This window comes from Elgaria multicarinata, chromosome 14, assembly GCF_023053635.1.
Source record: "Elgaria multicarinata webbii isolate HBS135686 ecotype San Diego chromosome 14, rElgMul1.1.pri, whole genome shotgun sequence".
Lineage (NCBI taxonomy): Eukaryota > Metazoa > Chordata > Lepidosauria > Squamata > Anguidae > Elgaria > Elgaria multicarinata.
In genome coordinates, this window is record NC_086184.1 from 18,139,599 (window position 1) to 18,162,812 (window position 23,214).

Here is a 23,214-nt window from a genome sequence, read left to right on the forward strand (position 1 = left end):
CAGCACAGGAACGTAGCTTTAGTAGTATAAAAATAGGTGATTCGCGTGCCAACAGGTGACTTAAATCTTTTCAGAGACCAGTCAAAAGGAGGAAAAGTCTGGACTGTGTTCTTGAGGGATCTGCTTTGGAAAAGGAGCATTAAAGAATAAATATTAAGTGTCCATGAAAGCCTACTACAATCCCTCTCCGATCCAAGATACCTCAATATTTCTGGACCCTTATGCTTACCTGGGTAGAGCTGATTGTAAAGATTAAAACAACCTCTGAAGTAAAGCTACACATTTAATGTCTTATCAATGGAATTTATTCCAGCATGGTTCACCAATGCCAACCCTGTGTCAGTTTTGACATGCAATATGTTAAAAGCTTCAACTGAAGACACACAGGTACTGTATACATAAAATCACATTGAAATGCCCGTAAAAAGAGGCGGCAATATAAAATGTTCATTTGGAGAGTCTCAAGGCTTTTGTCTCAGAACATGGCAGGACTTTTAGTTACACTGAAGGAGCCAGCCTTCAGGGAAATTATTATACTATCAAGCCAAGCCATTTCTGAAAAGCACTTTGGTGCATTGCTAGGAGCCTGCTAGCAACATTCAGTGAAATATAAGGAATCCCTGTTTTGTGTTAATGACTTTGGTTATGTACAAAATTAGTATTTCATGCATTGTCAACATATGTTGTAAATACTGTATAATAATACATCGTGTCATAGTTTCCTTCAATAGATACAGTTGAGAAAAAAGGTGGAAAACGTTAGAGTTGGAAGTCTCCTTAGAAATCATCTAGTCCACTCCTTGCTCAATGCAGGATGCAACTAAATCATCCCACTCATTAACAGATGGCCACCAGCCTCTGCTGAAATACCTCTAACGAGGGAGATCCCACCACTTCCCAAGACAGTCTATTCCACTGTTGAAGAGCTCTTATCATTAGGATGTTTCATCTAATGTTAAACCAGTATCTACACCTTTGTAATTTCCACCCATTGGTTCTAGTCCTGCCCTCTGGACCAACGGAGAACAGGTCTGCTCCATCTTCTGCATGGCAGTTCTTCAGATATTTGAAGACCAGTTTCATGTCTCCCCTTCATCTTCTCCAGGCTAAACATTCCTAGCTCTTTCAACTGTGCCTCATAGAATTGTGTTTCCAGACCTCCTCATCACTTTAGTTGCCCTTCTCTGGACATCCTCCAGTTTGATAATGTCCTTTTTAAAATGTGGTACCTAGAGCTGGACACAGTACTGCAGTTGCAGTCTGACTATTACCTCTTGTGAACTGGGTGCTATGCTTCTCTTAATGCATCCCAAGTTTGTGTTAGCTGCCCCCTCCCCATGTGTGTGTATGTATGTGTATATATATATATATATATATCATACACGTTTGAGGAAGGGACTGTTCATGTAGGTTATTAAGATAGAAAAAGGTACCTTTGTGTCTTGTTTCCCTTACTTTTATATAAATAGTTAATTTTGCCCCAGAAGTGATGTTCCAGTCTTACTTCTTCAGAACCATTACTGCTGTTCTGCTATTACAGTTCTTCAGGCTGGTAGACTACTGCAGTTCTCATATATCTGTCATTTTTCTTTTCTTTTCGCCTAGTCTATTACACTTTTTGTATAAATAGGAACATCGGATCTAGAAGAAAAATGCACCCCAATTTAGCATCATTTCCCAGAGTTCCGTTGCTACAAGGCACATTCCCTGAAAGCAGATCTTTGGTGCCTGTGGCACAAGCACATATGCGCCCGGATGATGCAACGTTTGATTGTCATTGCTGAAATCTGTGCTTGCTCTTATTCCTTTAAGGTTCTAGATATACAATGGAGGACGAGCAGATAATGAATGAGCCTCTTTGATTTCCTTAATCAATGCTTGAAAATTTCCACTAATACCTACTCTTGCCAACTTATTTGTAATTTAGTCCTATTATCATGAAAGCATTGTTATTAGTCCATTAAGTGCAACATGTTCTACTCTGACTCAGAAAACAAAAAGGACAAGGTGCTCAACTATAACAGTATCAGTATAAACACTCCAGGTGTGAAAGACCTACAACACAGCACTAGGCCAGTTAGTTACAACACTTAAATTAATTTGAGGTACTATTGTGCAATTGATTGATGATTATAAGAGTTCAAAACTAAGTAGGTCAGATATGCTGGTCTATTTCAAACAACTATATCAGTAATGCTGGTCTATTTCTGTTTTGAAATAGACCAGCATATCTGATTGTAGTTGCTTTGAAATCCTGAGTGACTGTTTAGAATTGTAAACCAATTGGCACAACTGTACCTCTAATTATTATACATTTTGTAACTAGCTGGCCTAGTGTTAGGTTGTATGTCTCTCACACCTGGAGTGTTTGTATTGATACTACCCTGACTCACTGCAGTTTTTTAGTGTCTCGGGGCCGTATTACATGTGATGTTAAATGCATCTGTGCATCTAATTTGTAGGCTTTAAAAAGTGCAAATAGCATGAGCTGTAAGGGGCACTAATTATTACAACGATCAGAGCAAGCAGAGGGTGAACGTAAGCCTTTCTTTCCCTGCGGTGCTCCTACGGAAGATACCTTTTCTGAAACTATTTGCTTTTTGGGGATTTCCTCCCAATGCAAATAGCAGCTTCCAAAGCAGGTGCTCTACTACTTGGCTACAACCTTTCCTTTAAAAAAAAATGACCAAAAGGATGGCATTTATAGAGAACCAAGGCCATGCTATGCTTGGCAGCTGTATGTCTACTGGCATCTATCAGCTCAAGTATGCTGCACCTTAGGAACTAACTACATGTTGCATGCAAATTGGTCAAGAGCCTTGCTGCTGCTGTTTTTTTTAAGGAGTAGCAGCTTTGGAAGGGAAGGCCATAATGTGGAGAAGCAACAGGGATGCTTAACTCCAGTTACTCTCTCAGCATCATGGCAGAAAGCTAAACACAAAGTAGGAAACTCTCTCTGTGTGTGTGTGTGTGTGTGTGTGTGTGTGTGTATGTGTGTGTTGGGGGGCATATGGAGTACAGAAATGGTGGGCAGGATAAGGACCAAAGACATTGGGGTTGAAACCCGGGGCTTGGGATCTTAGAGGAGGTCCCCAAATGACCGCCCAGGGAGTGACAGGTAATGAGGACATCGGGACAACAGAAGCAACAAGGTCCATTTCATTCCTGTAGATGTAGTCATGATGGTGCTAGGATTTTAGTCTAAAATGCCCGTGCTTAGAATTCCTTTCTTTTTAATTTGGGTTTGTTGCTTTAACACACCAGGAATGTAGAAGCAGTTATAAAGCCTGGATTGTGGCCAGGGAGGAGATGAGAAATGTGAATTCTGCGCTCTGCAATTGAAGTGATACATATGGCCATCTAAAGCCCCCCACTTCCCAATTCCATTAAGTCGAGGGTCTAAAATTCCCCAGCTGAGCTACTGGGGTTACTGTAACCCTACTGCTTTTCCTTTAAAAGCAACCCTAAACGAGTTGGGACTCTTGCACATCTTTGCACATAATGTTAGCATTCAATCATGATTTAATACGCCCCCTTTGCATCCTTTTCCGGCATCTATGTCTCCAGCAAAAGTTGACCCAGCTCTTTGTTTACCTCTTCTCTCTAACTTAAAAATATAGATACATTTTAAAAAAAACCTCAGTGTAGAAAACTAAATTTTTAGCAAGGCTTCCAAAGTTCACAAGGTCGGTCAGAGTTCTGTGCCCAGTACCAAATGAACTCCATGCTTGCCTGGTGCAATGCTCTATATACATTCAACCCTGGTTCTATAAACCAAGCCTGTTTATAAAAGGTTTAATTTTAAAAGCGCATGTCTACACAGTACGCTGTAGTGCTGAATGAGGAAAGGTAAAGGCTCAAACATGAAGGCTCAAACAGCAACAGATCAAGTTTTTCTGAGTAAGTTCCCCATGAGATTGGGGGTTCTTTGGCAGTGGCTTTGGTCATGTTCTGTACAATGATAGAAAAATACAAGTTCATAAACAGGTTACAAAGGCTAAAATGAAAGGACACGTCCTTTGTCCTCTCTCCGTTCTGGTTCAGCAATCCATCAAGGCTCTGAGCTTCTGTCTGAGTCTGAATCTGAATCATCTGAAAAGAGATGGGACATGAATTAAAAACAGACAATTGGAACTGGGCATATTTTTGATGTGCTCACTATGAATACATCAGATTTGGTCTGAGGTGTTACCAGTATGCAGATGATGCCCAATTTTATTTCTCCCTTTTATCAGACCCAGGTAATGATGTGGCTGTCCTAAATCAGTGCTTGGGCATGGTAATGCACTGGATGAGGGCAAAGAAACTGAGACACAACCAAAACAAGATGGAGATACTATTTGTGGTTGATCCAACTAGGGTGAATGATGTTCAGCCTGTCCCTCAAGATCATCTTCAGAAGCTCCGCTCTAAGAGATCCTGCCAAGTGGGCCACAAATAAATACAATTGCACAGAAAGCAGTACAGCCTTTTGGTTTCCACAGGCACTGCCATTTTGAAAACTTTCCTACACCTCTGTACCAAAAGTCACAGCATTGGCTGCAACCTAGCTCCAGTCACCCGTAACAAATGGTGGTCTCGGATAGGAGGTGGCATCCACATCTAATGCTACATCTGGCCAAGTCAACGATGGCGTGTCAAGTGCTTCCAGGCAACTGTAGCATCTATGTGGCCAGTCCTGCTCCTGTAGCTTGTTATCTTTCCTCATTGCCTACAGCCCTGTCTGGCTTTTTAAAAAATAGAACTTGAAATGTGTGACAAAACCCAAATCAAATGCCCACATAAAAATAATTTCTTCTGAAGGCAGAAGACGACGATTTGTCAGTGCAGCTTTCACTGGATTGGGGATGCCAATAATGGAGAAGATACTTGCACTTACCGCCAAAACAGTCCATGCATGTGTTGATGGGCTTGGACCTGTGGCTGGTGGCCACATAAATCTGGCTTGTACCTACCTTCTGATTTACGTGGCTCGGCATCTGAAGACTCTCCTTGCTTGAGAAGTGTTACCAGGCCGTTAAAGGTAAAGTAGACGTAAACGCAATAGACAATGGTGGCGATAAAGCCAAATACCTAAACAGCAAACAGAAGGCCTTTGAAAACATGATGAATGAGTATGAAAGAAACTGAATTTGGGCAGAATTTTACGTCCTGCCTTCTAGAATTTGACTTGGGTCAGGAGATCTGACTGCCTTCACACCAGAAAGTGCTGAGTTTTAAGTACAAATATATTATGTACACATACAACCAATCAGAGTGAAATGCAGTACTTTTTATGATAAAAAAATCATTTGCAACCATTCATGCTTAATACAGAAATAGAAAAGAAAGAGTTAGACTTACAATAATTCTACTGGCAGAAGCCCTGTTTCCACTCTCTTCAAAAAGAAGTTCTCTTAGATTTGAGATAGAAGGGCAGGAATGTTGCCCATCAGGTAAAAATGACTTTTTATCCCTATAAGTCCTATGCCAAGCCTTTATCTAATACCATTCTTGGTATTGATTATGTTATAAGCTTTTTGATTGGCTATTATAAGATGGCCAAGTTTCATTTAAGCCCCTTACATTAAATCTAAGTGCCTTCCTCCTGAAAATGTCATTACTGATGTTTTGACGAATTCCAGAATATTTCGATAAGTCTCTAACATTTCTTTAAGTATGCGGTGTCTCTACCTTGCGCGTGGCAACCTATGCAGAAAAGTTACATTAACTGCAATGTGTTCTCTTAAACTTCTACCTTTTCCAAAGTGCAAATGACTCCACTACCCCATACAAATACCTCCCAAAATTTTACCCTGGGACAAACTAGGCCTACTGAGCCAATATTTCACCAGGCCTAGTAATCTTTGATTCTTTAAGCTAGCCCATCCTTGACCCATGTTATATTATCTCTACTGCTCTTCCACATAAGCAAAACCCTTGTGGCAGGTTCATATAGCAGTTCACCTTAAAATAAGCTCACTTACAATGCCTTATAAGCTTCCTACAAGTTCTTAAAGAAAAATAATCATGGGCAGGAGCAGCTTATCAAAACCATTTCCGCCACCTCCCACTTTTTCCTGGAATTGCCTGCTCTGAGTTTGACTCCTCTCTGTCGAAGGGCAGTTTAAACCTTTTATAGCTCCCCCTCCCCCTCCCCACAGAAGCAGCTGAAAAGCAGAGCATAAGATTTCACGATATTGCTCCACTGGCTTTCATAGAGGGTGGGCGAAAGGGCTCCCTGCCAAAAATGATGCTGGAGGGAGGGAAAAGCCCACCCCCTCTAAGGACCCTGTTGCCCCAAGGGTCTTTGGTGGTGGGTGGGCTTCCTCCCCACTCAAGCTGTTTTTCAGCAGAGCACCCTTTCTTCCAGCTCCCTTAAAATTAATGTAGCAGTGGGGGCTGGTGGCTCCGATGTCAGTGAGGCAGTGAATCTGCTCCGGGTTTTAGCACCAGTCAGAACGCAAAAGGAGTCATCCAAGATGCGAAATCACCATCCCACTGGCATCAGAGCAAACAGCCTCCAATGAAATGGAGCAGTATCGATCCATTGACTTTAATAGAGGTAGAGAAATACATACAATTGGGAGATTAAGGGGCAGCGGAGGTCAGTGACAGGGGCCTCCCTGGCACATCAGGGGGTCTTGGTTGGCACGCTTTGCCCACCCCTGCTCTAAAAGCCCTGCTGGGGGGGGGGGCAAGGGAGCTTTTAAAAAGCATACTTGCTTAATGGGACAGGGTTGGACTATTTGGGGGGCGGGAATCATAGCTAGAGAAAGCCTGTGCCGCTACTTTGCATATGGCTTTGGCTGGTGGACCTGAATTCTAGTGGAAAACAAAGTTGATCCCGCAAGCCTAAAGTCTGCTATAAAGGTCTAACTGGGAACTAGTCTGACATAATAACTTACCCCTGCTGCCTTGGATGCGGTGTCAGTATACTTGGAGACTGCAGCAATGGAGATGGCGAAGTAGATAATAGCAGCGATGATGCCGCATAAGAAATCCTGCACAATAAGCATTTTGAAATCTACTTAGGGAGGAAGCTATGCACGGGATAAAGGTCAAGATTACACACAGAGTATCCCTGCAACACTGAAGATAGGAACACAGAAAGCTGCCTTATGCTGAATCAGACCCTGGGTCCATCTAGCCCGGTATTGTCTACACTGACTGGCAGCGGCTTTCAATGGTTTCAGGCAGCATTCTTTCCTTTCGTACCTGCAGAAGCCAGGGGTTGAACCTGGGACCTTCTGCATGCAAAGCAGGTGTTCTACCACTGAGCTACAGCCCAACTCTGGACCCAGATTGGAAATCCCCATTAGTAGCTCAAGATCAGTGAGCCATCTGGTAGGCCACAAATCAGTTGATCTGGTGGCCCTTACCCACGTTATAAACAAGGTGTGATCAAGATTTTCCCCGTGGTTCCAATCTAAAGCAGGGAAAACAGAGATCCCAGTTTCAGGGCTCTTTGGGTTTTGTATCTGAAGCCCCAACCATCCTCAAATGGACACGCTCATCAACCATGATGCCCTAGTAAGTCTGGATTCTTACATAATCTCAACAGAATGGGAGTCAGTTGCATCACTCCTTTCTGTGCTTGCTGGGGTCAAATTGAGGTGCCCTAGACTGTAGCCATCATGGGTTCCTCCACATGGCCTGGGGTTTTGTGCATTACCCCAAAATTTAAAAAAGAGCATGACAACGGCAGATCCCATGATGCTAATGACAAGAACCCACCCCTTCTTACCTGTCTGTTGCCAAGGGTGGTGAGTACTAGGAAGAGGTCCTTCACAGTGGTGGCCCCGCACCTCTGGGATCAACTTCTACTGAGGGCTCGTCAGGCCCCTTCTTTGCAGGTCTTCCAGAAAGCTCTGAAAACCCTCCTGGGTTTGCTAGACTTCCCTTGAGTTGGGGCTATTGTTGTTTTTTATGGGCAAGTTTAATATTTAATGGTTTTAATTGGCAAACTCTGTTTTTAGGGATTTAAAAATTGTATCTGTTTTGTGTGGTTCTATCTTCTTTGCTGCCTTGGGAAGGTTTCACCCTTAAAAGTGGCCTAGAAATCATTTTAGATAGATTTTAGATAGAGAAATAGTGCAGAATTAATTTTAGAGCCAGATCAGCTATGAAGTGACTGGAGTTCGCGTGGCAAAGGCACATTTCTGGCCCAGGGACCACATTTATATTGACTGAGTTTTTAAACAGGAAACGAGTTGAAGTAAACCTTTGGGCCCAGCACTAATCCTGTGCAACAATTAAGAGGTCCCAGATGGGGATGTGCCGCAGCATCAAAAGATGAATCCAGCTAGTTCAGTAGAGCCCAGATGAACACTGCAATCCAAATATGTCCAGTGTGCAATTTGCAATGCAGCTATATGTGTCCAGAGTGGATGTAGAGATGGCAACCCGCGGGTGGATCTTTCTTACTATTCGGGTCTGCAGGATGTTTTGGGGAAAGCCTCTTTAGTTTGTCGTCCGAAGAAGCAAATCCTTTGGAGGTTGTAAAGAGATTCCTGCTTTGTGCAATTCTAATTTCTGCTATTAATAGACTTAATGTTCATTTAATTCCCCCCTTTATAACTTTTTTGGAGGGACCCATTAAGTATGCTGAGAAGTGGCGGAAGAGAGGTGGGCTATTTTGTGTGCATTTAAGGGCGAGTTGTCCTTGAGTTTATACTGGAGATGTCTAGCACTGCCCTGACACACTGGTTATGTATTTTAGTTATGCCACTGGAGCTTGTAAGAGGCAGTAAGAACATCATCAGACAAGCATTTTATAGCATGCTCATTACTAGCCACTTACAGATGTTCATCAGACTTCCGCTCCTTCTGCTCTATTTTCTGTGACAAAATAAGACCCAGAAAATCCTTTTTTAAATTATTATTGAAGCGAAACTTGCTGCCATTTCTTGCTGTGTGCAGGAAAACCAGCGTGATTAAAACACCCACTGAATGGGCCATGTGATCACTGATGCTTCCTCTTCCTTCCCCGTGTGAAGAAAGAGCAAGATGCTTGTCCCTATTGTGGGACAGAAAAGCGACGGTAGAGAAACACGATTTCCCCCTGTCTGATGACGCTTAGAGAAATCAGGCAGCTGATGAAAGATAAGGAAATATCAGGGAGGAACTAAACTGGAGTGTAACTTCACATTTTTCCAATACTGCTTGGCCAAATAAAACATTGGTTTGGAAGCACAGCAGCACCTAGTGGTCGGTTTGAAGAGTAACCAGTAGCTATTGATGGTAGGCGTCTGAGGAGACATATCTCCATCCATACCATATCCAAGATGATGTGTGGGTCCTGCCTGCAATGGTAATAACATAAGAAGACCCACACTGGGTCAGACCAATGATCCATCTCATCTGCATTCAGTTCACACAGTGGCCAGACATCCATCTGTTGGAAACCGCCAAGGAGGACATGAGTGCTATAGCACCCTTCTGGTTGTGTGTTCCCAGCATTTGGTGTCCATGGGCATACTGGAAGTAGCACAGAGCCATCTGGACTTGTAACTCTTGATCGCCTTCTCCTGCATGAATTTGTTTTAGCCCCTTTTAAAGCCGTTGGTAGCTGGTTGGCCACTGTGTGAACAGAATGCTGGACTAGATAGACCCTTGGTCTAATCCAGCACGGCTCTTCTTATGTTCTTATGATGGCACTCTTCCCACCTTTAAATATTCCAGTTGAGAGAGATCATAGAGCAAGCCTTCCTCAACCCCCCAGATGCCTTGGACTACAACTCCCATTATCCCCAGCCAGTATGGCCAATAAGTTGTCTTACAAATGTGTGAGACTGTATCAGGTTGGAGAAAGGTTAGAGAGAGAGAAGGAGGAACTCCCGAGAATTATTTTGCAGGCTCCACTTGTTCATTTCTTATGTGTGCGTCCACTTACCGCCAAAACCCAGTAGATTCCTTTGGACTTCTCATTCAGCTTTAAGGAATTTACAAAGAAAAAGCACAGGGCCAGCAGAAATGTTAATAATGGTACCATTAAAAAAGATGCAGCTGTTGAGGCAATATAACAGATGAAGATGATAAATGACAGTACCTGTGGGACAAAGGAGAAAATGGGTAGTTATCTATAAATTTAAAGGGCAGAGTGTATGTCTGCCCATGTCCTGGAACAATTTTTGGGGAGGGAATACCCCGGGCAGTTTAATTCTGAAGAACAAGCTAATTTTATTTTATTCACGGTGGAAGTTTGTGGGCTTTAGTGTTGAGAGCCAGTGTGGTGTAGTGTTGAATTGGGAGTCAGGAGATCTGGGTTCTAGTCCCCACATAGCCATGGAAGCTCACTGGGTGACTTTGGGCCAGCCACAGACTCTCAGTCCAATCTACCTCACAGGGTTGTTGTTGTGAGGATAAAATGGAGAGGAGGAGACTTATGTACACCACCTTGGGTTACTTGGAGGAAAAAAAGGCAGGATATTATTTATTTATTGCATTTCTATACCGCCCAGTACTGAAGCTGTCTGGGCAGTTCACAAAAACAAAAACCATAAAGTACAATTTAAAGCATACAACTTAAACCACAATATAAAAACACAAAAGTACAACCAGAATAAAACCGAGCAGCAATGCAGAGATTCAAAATATTCACCTGGCATCAAAAAGAGTACAGGGCTTTGAATCAGGCCTGGACCTGGACTGGCAGCCAGTGAAGCTGGAAATAATGTGGTCCCGTTGGCCAGTCCCTGTTAATAATCTTGCTGCCCTCTTTTGTACCAGCTGAAGTTTCTGGACCATTTTCAAAGGCAGCTCCACGTATAATGCATTGCAGTAATCCAGACGAGAGGTTATCAGAGCATGGATAACTATAGCTAGGCTATGTCTGTCCATATAAGGACATAGTTGTATATCAGTCTAAGCTGATAAAATCATAAGGAGGAAAACAACAGCAAACCGTGCAGAACAGGCACCTTAATGCCTTTTCTAAAATGGAATTCTAAAAGCATTCCAAGTTCTACAGTAACTACAGCATGGCAATATCAAACCATCCTGGTTCAGCTGTTAGCTGTAAATCACTCAGATATGATACAGATAAAAGTCCACTAGCAGGGAATGCTGAGACTTGTAGTCCAACACACCTGGAAGACACTGGTTTGGGCAAGGCTGCTCTTGTCACTTAAATATTCAAACTGTGATTTAATTAGATCTTTGAGTTTGGGGAGGGGAGTGTGCTATTGGAGACACACAAATCCAAAGGTCCCTTGGGTACATGGAAGGAGTTGTGCTGTTCTTCAGATCCTGGCCATTATTCATTATTAAACTTATATCCCACCTTTTTACCTCTTGAAAGTAAACAAGGCAGTCCTCCTCTCCATTTTATCCTCACAAATAGTAGGCTAGGCAGAGAGCCAGTGACTGGCTCAAAGTCGCCCAGTGAGCTTCATAGCTGAGTGGGAACTGGAACCCAGGTCTCCTGAGTACCAGTCCAACGCACTAACCATTACATCATACTTATCTTTAACAATAAAGCAAAGTGCCTAAAGCAATCAGGCATCCCACATTCTTACTGGAAGTGTCAATTATGCTTCCGTGTCACCTTCTTATCATTAGATGCTTTCCTACTGTGATTATTTAATGAGTGCATTGCAGATTTTCTTGGAAGCGCTATCTCAATGCTTCTAGTCATCCTAAACCAGATAATAGAGCATATTTTAGTGGATGATGACTCTATGTGGAGTTAAAGCAGTGGTGGGCAATTTGTGGTTACTCTACAACTCCTATGATCCTTCACCATTAGCTATGCTGCCTAGGGCTGAGGGGATTTGTAGGCGAAAACATCTGGAGGACCACAAGTTGCCCAACTCTGAAATTAAGGGAACAAATATGCTCTTACAATGGGATACGTTCCAGTATTCACTAAAGTGCGCTAACAAGGTGCGTGGGAAGTTATGTAGCCATTATTCATGAATTTCTATTTAACATTTGGGCTTTTCGAGTTGATTCACTATTGTTACTTCTGCTTGGGAAGTCAACTCTCTGGGTCCGTTTATGCTCACTGAACATTGTTCAAATTCTGAAAACGAAATCTTTGGGAATAAGTTGTTATGATGGGCGGGCGCTGCCTTCATCTGTCTGTCCCTGTTCAAATATGAATTCAAAAATAAGAACCTGAGAGATTAATGCAATCTCTTTTTAGAGAGAAAAGCAAATTAAGAACTAGACATTATAATGGCAGAGGTCACTTCGCCATCCATGCAGTGAGTGAAATGTGTGTCTTCCTGACTAAGCTATATTCTGGAGTATGGAATGTGTGCATGGTAAATAGTGTTATGGAGTTGAACTCTCCAGCAATTTTCCAGGACACAGTTTGAGGCTACTTCTTGATCCAGTGCTGTCACTTGAAGCCCAGGTAAGCCTCGATGGCACAGAATACCTTTTACCAGCTCTAGATGGTTTGCCAGCTGTGGTGGTTCATGGACAGAGATAGCATGGTCACAGTAAAAACCTCCTGGTTGGATTACTCTAATTCATGGGGGATGTCTTTGAAGACGATTCAGGAACTTGATTTAGTGCAAGACCTGGCTGCCCAAATTCTAACTGGTCTGGCTATTTTGAAAGAACTACATCAGCTGTGTATTAGCTCCTAAGACAATTCAAGGTGCTAGAACAAGAGAACAGCCCTGCTGGATCAGACCAAGGGTCCATCTAGTCCACCATGGCCATACAGCTATTGACCAGGAATCCACAAGCAGGACATGAGTGAAATGGCACCCTCCCATCCATGTTTATCTAACCCCGTTTTAAAGCCATCCAAACTGACAGCCATCATTGCCTCTTGTGGTGGCAAATTCCATAGTTTAACTATGCGCTGTGTGAAGAAGTACCTGACTTAGCTGTGGAACTCATTAGGTGACCTGCTCGGGCCATTCACCAGCTCTCAACCTACCATGGCCAAGCAGATATCTGAACGTTGCCCTTTCCATACTGCCTCTGAGACTGGAGGTAGCATCTATCTATTAGGACTAGTAGCCATTGATAGTCTTCTTCTCCAAGATACTTACAGGTACATGGCCTCTGAATATGGAGGTCCCAATGAGGCATCATGGCTAACGTGTTGAGAAGACCTATTTCCTTCATGGATTTGTCTAATCCCTAAATTAGAGGTGCAACCCGCCTGGCCCACCAGGCTCCATAATTTAGCCATTGGAGCCTCATCCTCACCCAATGGATGGAATCCTGGCAGTTATGAGATTGAAGATAACGGATGGGATATGGGTAGCAGAGTTGCTTCACATGGCCCAGGGACCCGGCCGCTGGCGCAAAGAACTGCTGGTCTTATCGCTGACGGCGAAGTCTCTTTGCCCCAACAGAGACGCCATGCAAAGCCAGTAACTCAGCCGGTGCTGCGAGGAGTGGCTGGTCCTTCCGGGGTCAGCCAAGTCCCCTTCTCCATGCTCGCAGAGAATTGTTGAAATTGGCAAGGGATAGGGTGATGACATCAGTGGGTGTGTACACACCATCTGACATCATCCGGCACACGGAGGGCCTGGTTGTGGGGACTTCCAGCCCACCACCGCAAAACTTTTCTGTACCCCTATCCTGAATGGACTGAGACCCAAATAGTTGAAGGAGAGTGTCCTCCCATAACAATCTGCCTGAAGTTCTTTGTTTGAGGCCCTTCTCGAGTGAATTCTGTGGTGGTGGTGTTTTATTGATTTAGAGTATTTTGGGGTTGGCGCTCTGCTCAAAGAACGCTCCAGGCAATGTGCAAAGAAATACAAAAGAAAAAAGAATAAAGTCCATCAACGACAAAAACGAACAACTTGATTTGGTCTGATTTTGTCATTCTGCTCGATTATTCTAAACAAGGAAGCTCTTGAGAGGAAGCAGGAACCCTCTTTGTCTTTTAAAATCCAGGAAATCTGTTCAAGCAAGCAATGCAAAGCAGCACACATAAAAGACGAGCTGCAGCAGAAAGTCCGTCAGCCTTTCGGAAACAGTTATGCAACACACTTTACTTAGAATCTGGAAATGATTTCTCTTCTGGAAAAGCTCACAATAGGACACTGATGTCTCTGAAGTTAAGGATGTACGTGACCCACTTCATTGTCGTTTATACCATTGCTGTCTCTAAGTTCTGGCTGAAAATGTGCCAGCAGTCAAGGGCTATACAAGATGCCATTGCTTGCTGTTGAAGGAATAGTGTTAGATTGTTAGTGGGAAGGGAGCAGGGCCACGGCTGAGATCCACAGCACAGGGTTCAGGTGGTGCCTTTGCCAAATAGTAGACCAGCCACCTCCCACTCCCAAATCTTTTGAAATGGAGAAGAGAGTCTCAAGCAGGTTGTGATATAGAAGTGAAGGGTCTGCTGGGGGATGGGAGTTACATTCTTGAGTCTCCAGCCCTTACGTTTTCTGAAAGGAGGTGGGGGGAACCAGTAGGAAAGTTAATAGAAAAACAAACAGACACACAAGAAAACTGGGCTTTATTTATCAAGAGGGAAGAAGGGTGAAGCAAGCAAGATGAGTAAGTCTCCGAATAACAAGAAGAGGGGGAAGAATGCAATAACTAAGTGATCTACAAATGGGGTTCTCTGGCCATTTCTGGTTACATGGGCTGGGATACCGCTGTTGGCCTTGATCTCTTAGCAGCTGCTCTTGGATGACCACTCCATGAAGGTAGAAGGTGACATTGACCGCTGCTTCTCTCCCACCATCTTCTGGATGGTGGTTCTCACTTCTCTCCCTCTGTAGCTTTCCCAGTGATGGGGTAGTGGAGCGAGGGGGTGCAGGGATACAGACTACACTTTTTTATTAGGGACGCTGATGTTGGCCCAGCTTGCATGATGGGAAGCCACTTTGTGCTATGGGGGTGGCCACCATTTTGAATATTCAGGGCATACTTGTCCATAGCCTCTTGTTATGTGTGAACCTGGTGAAGGTGGGTTGTTCGGGTGGTGGACAAGCCACCTGTAAACCTAAACAGCTTGTCCATCACCCCAACAACCCACCCCGGCCAGGCTCAACCCCACCCCCGTCTCAAATATTCTAAAATGGTGCCCACTGCCAGGATGAGAAGCCACTTGGGGAAATTTCCCCATGGTGGTTTCTCATTTTGTGCAAACCAGGTCTCTATTTGCTACCTCCTTGGACTTGCTTGTTTCCTTTAAGCTGCAATCCTCACAGCAGGTGAGGTGAAATGGATTTTCATGGGCAACGATCTATTGTTGCCTATTGCAATGCAAAGTATTTCTGGGTGTCTTGGCCTTGAACGTGCAATTAAGATCCAATAGCTTTACTAAGGCCTGCTCCTGGTGGGGATGAAAACTGGGAGAACTGGCTTGTTGATAAGCATCAACACAGCTGCCTTCATTTTTGGACTCTCTGGGGAGAGGGGGGTCATGGGGGCCCACCATCATGAGCATCTGCACTTCAAAATTTACTACTACACCATGGCTGCCCAGTCTCCCATTCCTCCCTCAGTCTCTTCAAACAACTCCCCCCCAGAATCTCTTCTGAACCCTCTCCCGATTTCCCTGGGCCAAGCTTTTCAGTCATCTATGCCAGCTTCTGAGAGCCAAAGAGGGCTGTGCTACAGGCATCCTGCAGAGGGGCGACACCGCACAGGGTGACACTCCCAAAGCCTGCCTCCTTATTTCTATGCTAATTCTTTCTTTCTCAGCACATCCGTCTCAAAGAGTTCTCCTTTCCTACAGAAACAAGCCAGAGTGGTCAACCTCTAGGTCAGCCTCTACCAGGTCATGCAAAGCAGTTTCCTGAGAAAGCAAGTATGCAAATCCCCACGAGCTGGGACCGTTTTCAGAGATTGCTGCAGAGAGACAGACAGACAGAACAGGAGAAAAAGTCATAGGCTATAGCCAGCAGCAACATCTTTATTGGGCCTGTTCAGACAACAAGCTAAGCCATGGTTAGACCGCTAACCCATTTGCAACAAATGGCTAGTGAGAGTGTTAAACCATGGTTATGTAGCCATCATGGTTAAGAATGGTTCACACGACATACTAATTCATGGTTCACACGACACGCTAAGCCATAATGGTTAGCTCAACATGCTTAACCACCGTGGCTTAGTGTGTCACCCACTCTCATAACTCTGGAGGGATTTGCGGTGGGGAAGAGGGTTAAGATGCAGACTCTAGTGTGGATGATTTCTCAGAACAGAAGGGGAAGTGCAGTCTACTGTCTCTATGACGTTCTAATTTAATTTAACTAGACTCTGTTAGGGAGCTGCTTGACAGAAAAAGACAAACTGAAAGGACTCTTTATTGAAAAAAGGAGGCTAAGGGGAAACACGATAACTGTGTACAAAATTATGCATGGTGTGGTGAAGGTGGACAGGGAGACGTTTTTCCCCCCTCTTGTAATACTTGAACCCAGTTGGGTCAATCCATGAAGATAATTGGTGAGAGATTCAGGACAGATAAAGTTCTTCACACAGCGCATAGTTAAACTATGGAATTCACTATCACAAGATATAGTGATGGCTTTTCAAGGGGGTTGGATAAATTCCTGGAGGAGAAGTCTACCAATGGCTACTAGTCCTGATGGCTACATACTATCTATCAGAGGTAGTACGCCTGTGAACACCTGTTGCTGCGGAACGGTGTTGATCCTGTTCTGCTTGTGGGTTTCCCATGAGCAACTGTGTGGCTATTTTGTGAACAGAGTGCTGGACTAGACGGACCCTTGGCCTGATCCAGCAGGGCTCATCTTATGTTCTATGTTTTTATGCATCTGATGATGCCGTCCGCAATAGCTCATGCCAGAATAAATTACCTTTAAGGGTAAACCTAACATTAGTCCTACTTAAAGTTGACCCCATGGAAACGAACAGGACTCGAGTTAGTCATGACTCACTGAAGTCCCAGTCATTTCAATGGGTCTTCTCTAAGTAGACGTTGGATTTTACCCTAAGGTGTCCCGAGGCTGTTTGCTGCTTGTTGCAACAGATGAAGACGCTTCCTCCTCCTCCTCTGGAAAAGGTTACAACGGAAAGCCCAGAAAGAAAGCCCTGGCCTGAACTCTTCCGACTCCTGCCCGAGTGGGCGTGGCAGCAGGGTCCCCCCCGCCCCCCCAAAAGTTTCTGCTTTCTGTGGGGCGGCTGAGCGAGGCTGATTGCACACGATGCAATCTGCCGGCGTCAGCCCCCTCTTTGGCCACCAGTGCGCGCGGCTAAGCGGGCCCCGTTTACACGATCCAAGAGCCCCATCTTGCTTCTCCCTCCACCCCACCCCACCCCGGGGCAAACTTCCTGCAGCAGCGGCGAGGGAAGCCTTCGCCAGCAGGAACTGAACTTCGCAGGGCGAAAGACCGCCCTCCCTCCTCGGCGACTCTGTGGCTGAGTTCGGACGACACGCTAATCAACGGGGGGTCGGTGGGTGGGTGGATAATAGGAACAGACTGGGAAACAGCCGTTGATTAGCGTGTCGTCCGGACTCAGCCTCGCATTCTTTGTTACAGATGAGCTCATGGCCCCCACCCCCGCCCCTCTTTGCCTCGCATCGGCAAGGAAATCCGCTCGCAACCCCCCAGCAACGCGTCTCCCTCTCACCCTCCGCTCCCGCGTCCCCTTCCTCTTACCGCCTGGGCCGTCAGCAACAGCCCTTTGCGGGAGCTCAGGAACTCCTTGAAGGCCAGGAGAAGGCGAGCCCCCGGCGCCAGCTCGGCCGGATCGGCATCGCCGGCTTGCTCCATGCCTCGGAAGCTGCCGAGGCGAAAGCCCTGCTCGCTTGCAAAGCGTCCCGGCGGCGGAGTTCTCCAAAAGCGCGCCGCTTCAGCGCCCCGGAGACCGAAATCTCTCCGAACGAGCAGCGAAACGGAAATCCTGAGGCTGCGGAAACCGGGGGCCGAAAGAAGCCGCGCAAGAGCCTCTCCTGGGGACGGGGAGATGCTGCACCCGCCGGCCTCGCCCCCTTTGCAGGCTTGCGATCTCCGCCCCCGCCCCCTTTCTTCAGCGGGGAACCCAGCGCCGCCACGTTGGGTCACACCCAGCCCCGGGCGCTCCCCCCTGCTGCAGCCAGGGCGGGTGGAGCGAGCGAGAACTTCCCTTCTCCCAGTCCTCCTCGTGCAGCTGCTGGCGGGTCGCTTTGCAAACCCAGAGCGTGACACGGGTGGATCTGGCGCCGGCCGGGGAGCCCAGCTGCAGCTCGCGGGTAAACTGAGGCCGGTGTAGAAAGGCAGGCAGGCGGGCGGGCGCTCATCAAACAGCACGGTCCCCGAAGAGGGTCTCCAAATCCAGCAGCTGCGCCGATCCAGGAGTTTTCGTCTGCTCCAGGATCAGGCCTTTGGGGAAAGGGAAGGGGGGTAGGGTAAATCCCAACGTAAGCCCTCCTTAGAGTAGACCCATTGAAATGAATGGAACTTCAAGTTAGTCACGGTTAACTAAATCTTGTTCATTTCAGTGAGTCTACTCAGGTAGGACTTCTGTTGGATTTTACCCTTAATTGCCCATTCTAAACCAATCCCAGTACTTTGCATTACAATAGGGAAGGATATATTGTTGCTGGAAAAACACCCTCCAGCTCCTGGGAGGATTGCAGCAAAGGGAACAGGGAAGGTTGGGGGTTGGCAGGTGATGTCTGCTACCCCACTATTCCCAGTGGCAGGAGGTGGAAGTGAAGGCTGCCCTATTTTTGTCCCCAGCTGGTGGGAATCCCAGAGACAAATAGGTCCTGCAACAAAATGTTGCAGTGTGGGGACCCTGTTTGCCCCGGGTTCCAGTCCATTCCCTCCCCTCGCCTACCCTTTTCTATCCCGTCTCCCCCAACAGTCAAATGGCATTCTATATGCTCTGAGGATGCTTGCTCCAAATTGGGGTAGTTTTGGGGGTCCCCCTCTCACTTATTCCTTCCTCCCTCCCCAAGTTCTTTTGTACTGGCAATCTTGGGAGTTCCTTGAAGCTTGCTGACACTTTCCCTCTTGTGTGTGTGTAGTGTTTTGGCTGCATATGCAATGACACTGGTGTGTTAAATTTTGAAGTGCAGGCACTTATCATGACTGCCTCCATAGCCACACCCCCAAGGAGGGCTCCAAAACACAGATAGCTGTATCTATTTATTACATGTTTGTGTAGATAAAGATTTTCCTAAGAATTTCTTTTCCCAGTACCAGGGAGAATCATTTTATCTTCAAGCTAACAAGCCAGTTCTAGCCATTTTCATCACCATGGGGCAAGTCTTTTATAAGGTCTTAATTTCCCATTCCAGACCAAGCTCCCCCAAAAGACTTTGCATTACATCAGGGGTAGATCACGGCCTGAATATCAGAAAGAGAGGTAACAAGCTCAGCTCTGTGAACAAATCTCGTGTGTGTTTATGGGGAGGTGCCTTCAAAGCTTTCCTCCTGCTGGAGATTGTCCAGGGCAAGCAAAGGTAAGAATCAGATAGCCGGGGCATGAACAAAGGGGTAGAGAGCTTCGGCTGTGGGGTGGTATATAAATGTAATAAATAATAGAAATAATAAGTAGGGGGCACACTGGTAGCTCTGGCTGACAATGTGGTCTTCTCTTTCTCCACTCCTCTTTTCCAGACACTATATTACATAGCCCTATTATTTATAACCTATTATTTATATTTACAACAAGGATGATCAGGGGTCTGGAAACAAAGCCCTATGAAGAGAGACTGAAAGAACTGGGCATATTTAGCTTGGAGAAGAGAAGATTGAGGGGAGACATGATAGCACTCTTCAAATACTTGAAAGGTTGTCACACAGAGGAGGGCCAGTATCTCTTCTCGATCCTCCCAGAGTGCAGGACACGGAATAATGGGCTCAAGTTACAGGAAGCCAGATTCCAGCTGGACATCAGGAAAAACTTCCTGACTGTTAGAGCAGTACGACCATGGAATCAGTTATTTATTTATTTATTTATTTATTACATTTCTATACTGCCCAATAGCCGGAGCTCTCTGGGAGGTTCACAAAAATTAAAACCATTTTTAGTATAAAACATCAGTATAAAACCATAATATAAAATACAATATAAAAGCTCAACCAGATAAAAACAGCAGCAATGCAAAATTACAAATTTAAAACACCATGTTAAAATGTATTTATAGATTGTTAAAATGTTGGGAGAATAAAAAGGTCTTCACCTGGCGTCTAAAAGCATATAATGTAGGTGCCAAGCGAACCTTCTTAGGGAGGTCATTCCACAGCCGGGGTGCCACAGCAGAGAAGGCCCCCCTCCTGGTAGCCAACTGCCTCACTTCCTTTGGCAGGGGCTCACGGAGAAGGACCCCTGAGGATAACCTTAGGGTCCGGGCAGGTACATATGGGAGGAGGCGTGGGCTTACCTAGGGAGGTTGTGGGCTCTCCCACACTAGAGGCATTCAAGAGGCAGCTGGACAACCATCTGTCAGGGATGCTTTAGGGTGGATTCCTGCATTGAGCAGGGGGTTGGACTCAATGGCCTTGTAGGCCCCTTCCAACGCTATTCTATGATTTTTTTAAAAAGGCAAACTTCTGGATCACAGGCCCCTGAGAAAGCGTCTCTTTCTACCCTCTGTGTTGGGCTTGGTAATATCTGTACTCTTGGTTTCTCTTTCTAATTCCTCCTTCTCTCTAAGAGTAATGTTGCATGTTTTTGTGTTTTTTAATTTTTGTATATTGTTTTTAAATGTTTTATCTTATGTGAACTGCCCAGAGAGCTTCGACTATGGGGCAGTATATAAATGCAATAAATAAATTAAATAACTCATCTCATTTACCCATGTTGCCTTGGCTCAAAGTCCTACTTTTCTTTCTCTCCCTTTCCTCAACTTGATAAGTCTCGTCACTGGTCTCTTCCCAATCAGCCTCCTATTCCCTTATTTGGCATTAGTTTCTCGTCCTTTGGCTTCCTGTATCCTTCACATGTTGCTCCATATCACCTGGTCCTTCCCTGATTCTCACCATCTCTATAGATTTAACCAGATAATGGCCGCTTCATTCGGAATGTTGCCAAGGTACCTTTTTTTTTTTTTTTTTGCAATAAACTGCATATTTGAGTAGGCCTAACCTTTGGCTTGTCATCTCTTTACTCCTTTCCCCACCTGGTTGCTCAGTTCTTGCCATAGTCCACCATGACTCTTGGTTAAAAACCCCAACACATGTCATTCAAGTACATGGGAAGAGTCAATTTAGAGAAAGAGTGGGCAATTAGTGACCCTCCAGATGTTTTGGCTTACAACATCCTCCAGTCCTAGCCAGCATAGCCAATGGTGAGGAATCATGGGAGTTGTAGGCCACAATATCTGAAGGGCCACATTTAGAGCATCATAATTGTAGTTTGATTTAAAGCATCATAATTATAGTCAGAGGGATCTTTTTCTCCTTCACCCTTCCCATGCCTGCCACTTCTGTTCTGAATCATCTCCTCCAAGCTGCTTCCCCAGCAGGGATCCAGTAAGCATATGTTGGGGTTTAATTACATGCCTTTATGTGTAATGTTTACATTTGGGCCTGAGTCACTCGGATGTTACACTGTTCAAGAAACCAAACTACTTGCATAGAAAGTTTTTGACTTGGGTCTGATGTAATGCTAAGCCAGTGGTCCCAAATGAAACACCCATGGGTGCCCGTGGGGACTGCTCATACTGGCTGGGGAATGCTGGGAGATGTAGGACTTTTTTCTATTTAAACATGCCCCTCAAATTCCCAAATGTGTCCACGGGTCCAAAAAGGTTGGGGGAACTTGCACTAAATCATAGTTTAGGGAAACATGCACGAGTCTGTTCTCCCACCCCTTTTTCTCCTATGGTGCACCTGTCATTTCATCTGAACCAGGAACTACATTTTGTTTTAACTATGGTTAAGCCAAGAGTTCTGGGGTGGGTGGGAGGAGTCAGTGTAAATGAACCACTGTTTGTCCTAATGCAATCAAATGATGAACTGCAATTAGTTGAAAATGGAAGCAAATGCTTCTGATCTCCTCCTTGTGGCAGGAGGAGAGTGGCGCTGCAGGTCATGAGCATGAGTTAAGCACTATACTATGGGTTTTAACATTTCGTCTGAACCTGACCTTTCCCCTGCAAAATGGTTACTGTCAGACCCAAACCGTGAAAATTAGAGTTGCACCATGAATAAACGCCTTTCTGCAACCATTAATGACCGAAAAGGACCAGTGTCTTCCATTCCCAAGGTTAGAAAGCTTAGTTTAAAAGCAAACAAACAGGTAATATACAATTTCACTCTAAACAGTTTGCTAAGCAGTCAAAGTCTATGCTGTAAATCAGGGATAGGCAACCTTCGGCAGGGAGATCCCGGTCCAGCACCTACCCTTTTTCTGATCAGAGATAAGGGATTCCTTCTCCCACGCTGCAACTCAGGCTTTAAGAAAGCTTCTGCTGGTGACAAAGAGGCTTTTAAATTCCCAAAGACATTGGTGTCAGTGGAAGCTTTTTCAGTGGGAGTGCCACCGCTGGCAAAGGATGGGCTAACTTTAGCGCTGTTATCCCTCTGCAGAAATTACCTGTCCACTGCAATCCGGCACCAAAGCAGGCTTTAAAAGAGTCTCATTGTAGTGTAGGGATGAGGTTTTTATGGGGGGGGGGAATCATTGCTGCGAAGGAAGGCCCAACCTTCCCATTTGCAGGTCTCCCCACTAATCACCGCTCCTCCACTGCAATTAGCCTTTTTAAAAAGGCACCGTGGCCACTGATGGAGGCTTTTTAAAAGTCTGATTGCAGTGTGGGCAGGATGGTGTGTGTTAGTGTCAGTGGACTCTGGTCAATCACCACGGGGGCTGCATGCCAGTAGTGGAATGGCCCTGTCCATTTTGGGGGTGCAAGCCCCCAATATGCTTGCCCAGAATTCGGTCCTTAGGCTGAAAAAAAAACCCCACCCCGCTTTAAATAAAACACTGCATATATATGGTAATACAGATGCTGGATGAATATCCTTTTTTAAGCTGAATGCTGAACAGCTATGCATGAACAGTTGATATTACCTCAATGGGAGTTAATGGTTCGTATGTGCTGATGTTTTTACCTTTTTACAAATCTATGGTGCATCACACTTGGAGTACTGTGTACAGGTCTGGTCTCCATACCTTAAAAAAACGGTATTGTAGAACTGGAAAGAGTGCAGAAAAAGGACAACTAATCTAGGGACTGGAGTATCTCCCTTTTGAGGGAAGGTTAGAACAGCTGGAATTGTTTAGCATGGAAAAAAGGAGACTAAGGGGAGACACGATAGAAGTGTACAAAATTATGCATGGTGTGGAGGATGTGGATGAGGGGGGGGACATTTTTCTCCCCCTCTCAAAATAGTAGAACTTGGGGTC

At 45.2% G+C, this 23,214-nt stretch overlaps 2 protein-coding genes across 2 annotated transcripts in view; one reads left to right on the plus strand and one right to left on the minus strand.

Annotated features, from left to right (window-relative positions):
* Positions 1–282: 282 nt before the first annotated feature.
* On the minus strand, positions 283–17,849 carry CMTM3 (CKLF like MARVEL transmembrane domain containing 3). Its single transcript, XM_063141067.1, has 5 exons — positions 17,532–17,849; positions 9,875–10,030; positions 6,888–6,983; positions 4,956–5,073; positions 283–4,092 (listed from the first exon to the last, which is right to left on the minus strand). The coding sequence occupies exons 1-5, from the start codon at positions 17,643–17,645 to the stop codon at positions 4,052–4,054; spliced, it is 525 nt and encodes a 174-aa protein (XP_062997137.1). The 5' UTR covers positions 17,646–17,849; the 3' UTR covers positions 283–4,051.
* Positions 17,850–19,302: 1,453 nt separating this feature from the next.
* The window catches only part of TK2 (thymidine kinase 2), a 29,136-nt gene continuing 25,224 nt past the window's right edge, over positions 19,303–23,214 (plus strand). Inside the window, exon 1 of the mRNA XM_063140981.1 lies at positions 19,303–19,321. The gene's annotated coding sequence lies outside the window, so the exon portion shown is untranslated. The remainder of the gene's footprint in view (positions 19,322–23,214) is intronic.

Coding starts and splice junctions, on each gene's coding strand:
- CMTM3 (XM_063141067.1), bottom strand. CDS start 17,645: ATGGAGCAAGCCGGCGATGCCGATCCGGCCGAGCTGGCGCCGGGGGCT. Junction 10,031..17,531: donor TGTTGCTGACGGCCCAGGCG/GTAAGAGGAAGG, acceptor TTTGTCCCACAG/GTACTGTCATTTATCATCTT. Junction 4,093..4,955: donor CGAGCCACGTAAATCAGAAG/GTAGGTACAAGC, acceptor ATCTCTTTTCAG/ATGATTCAGATTCAGACTCA.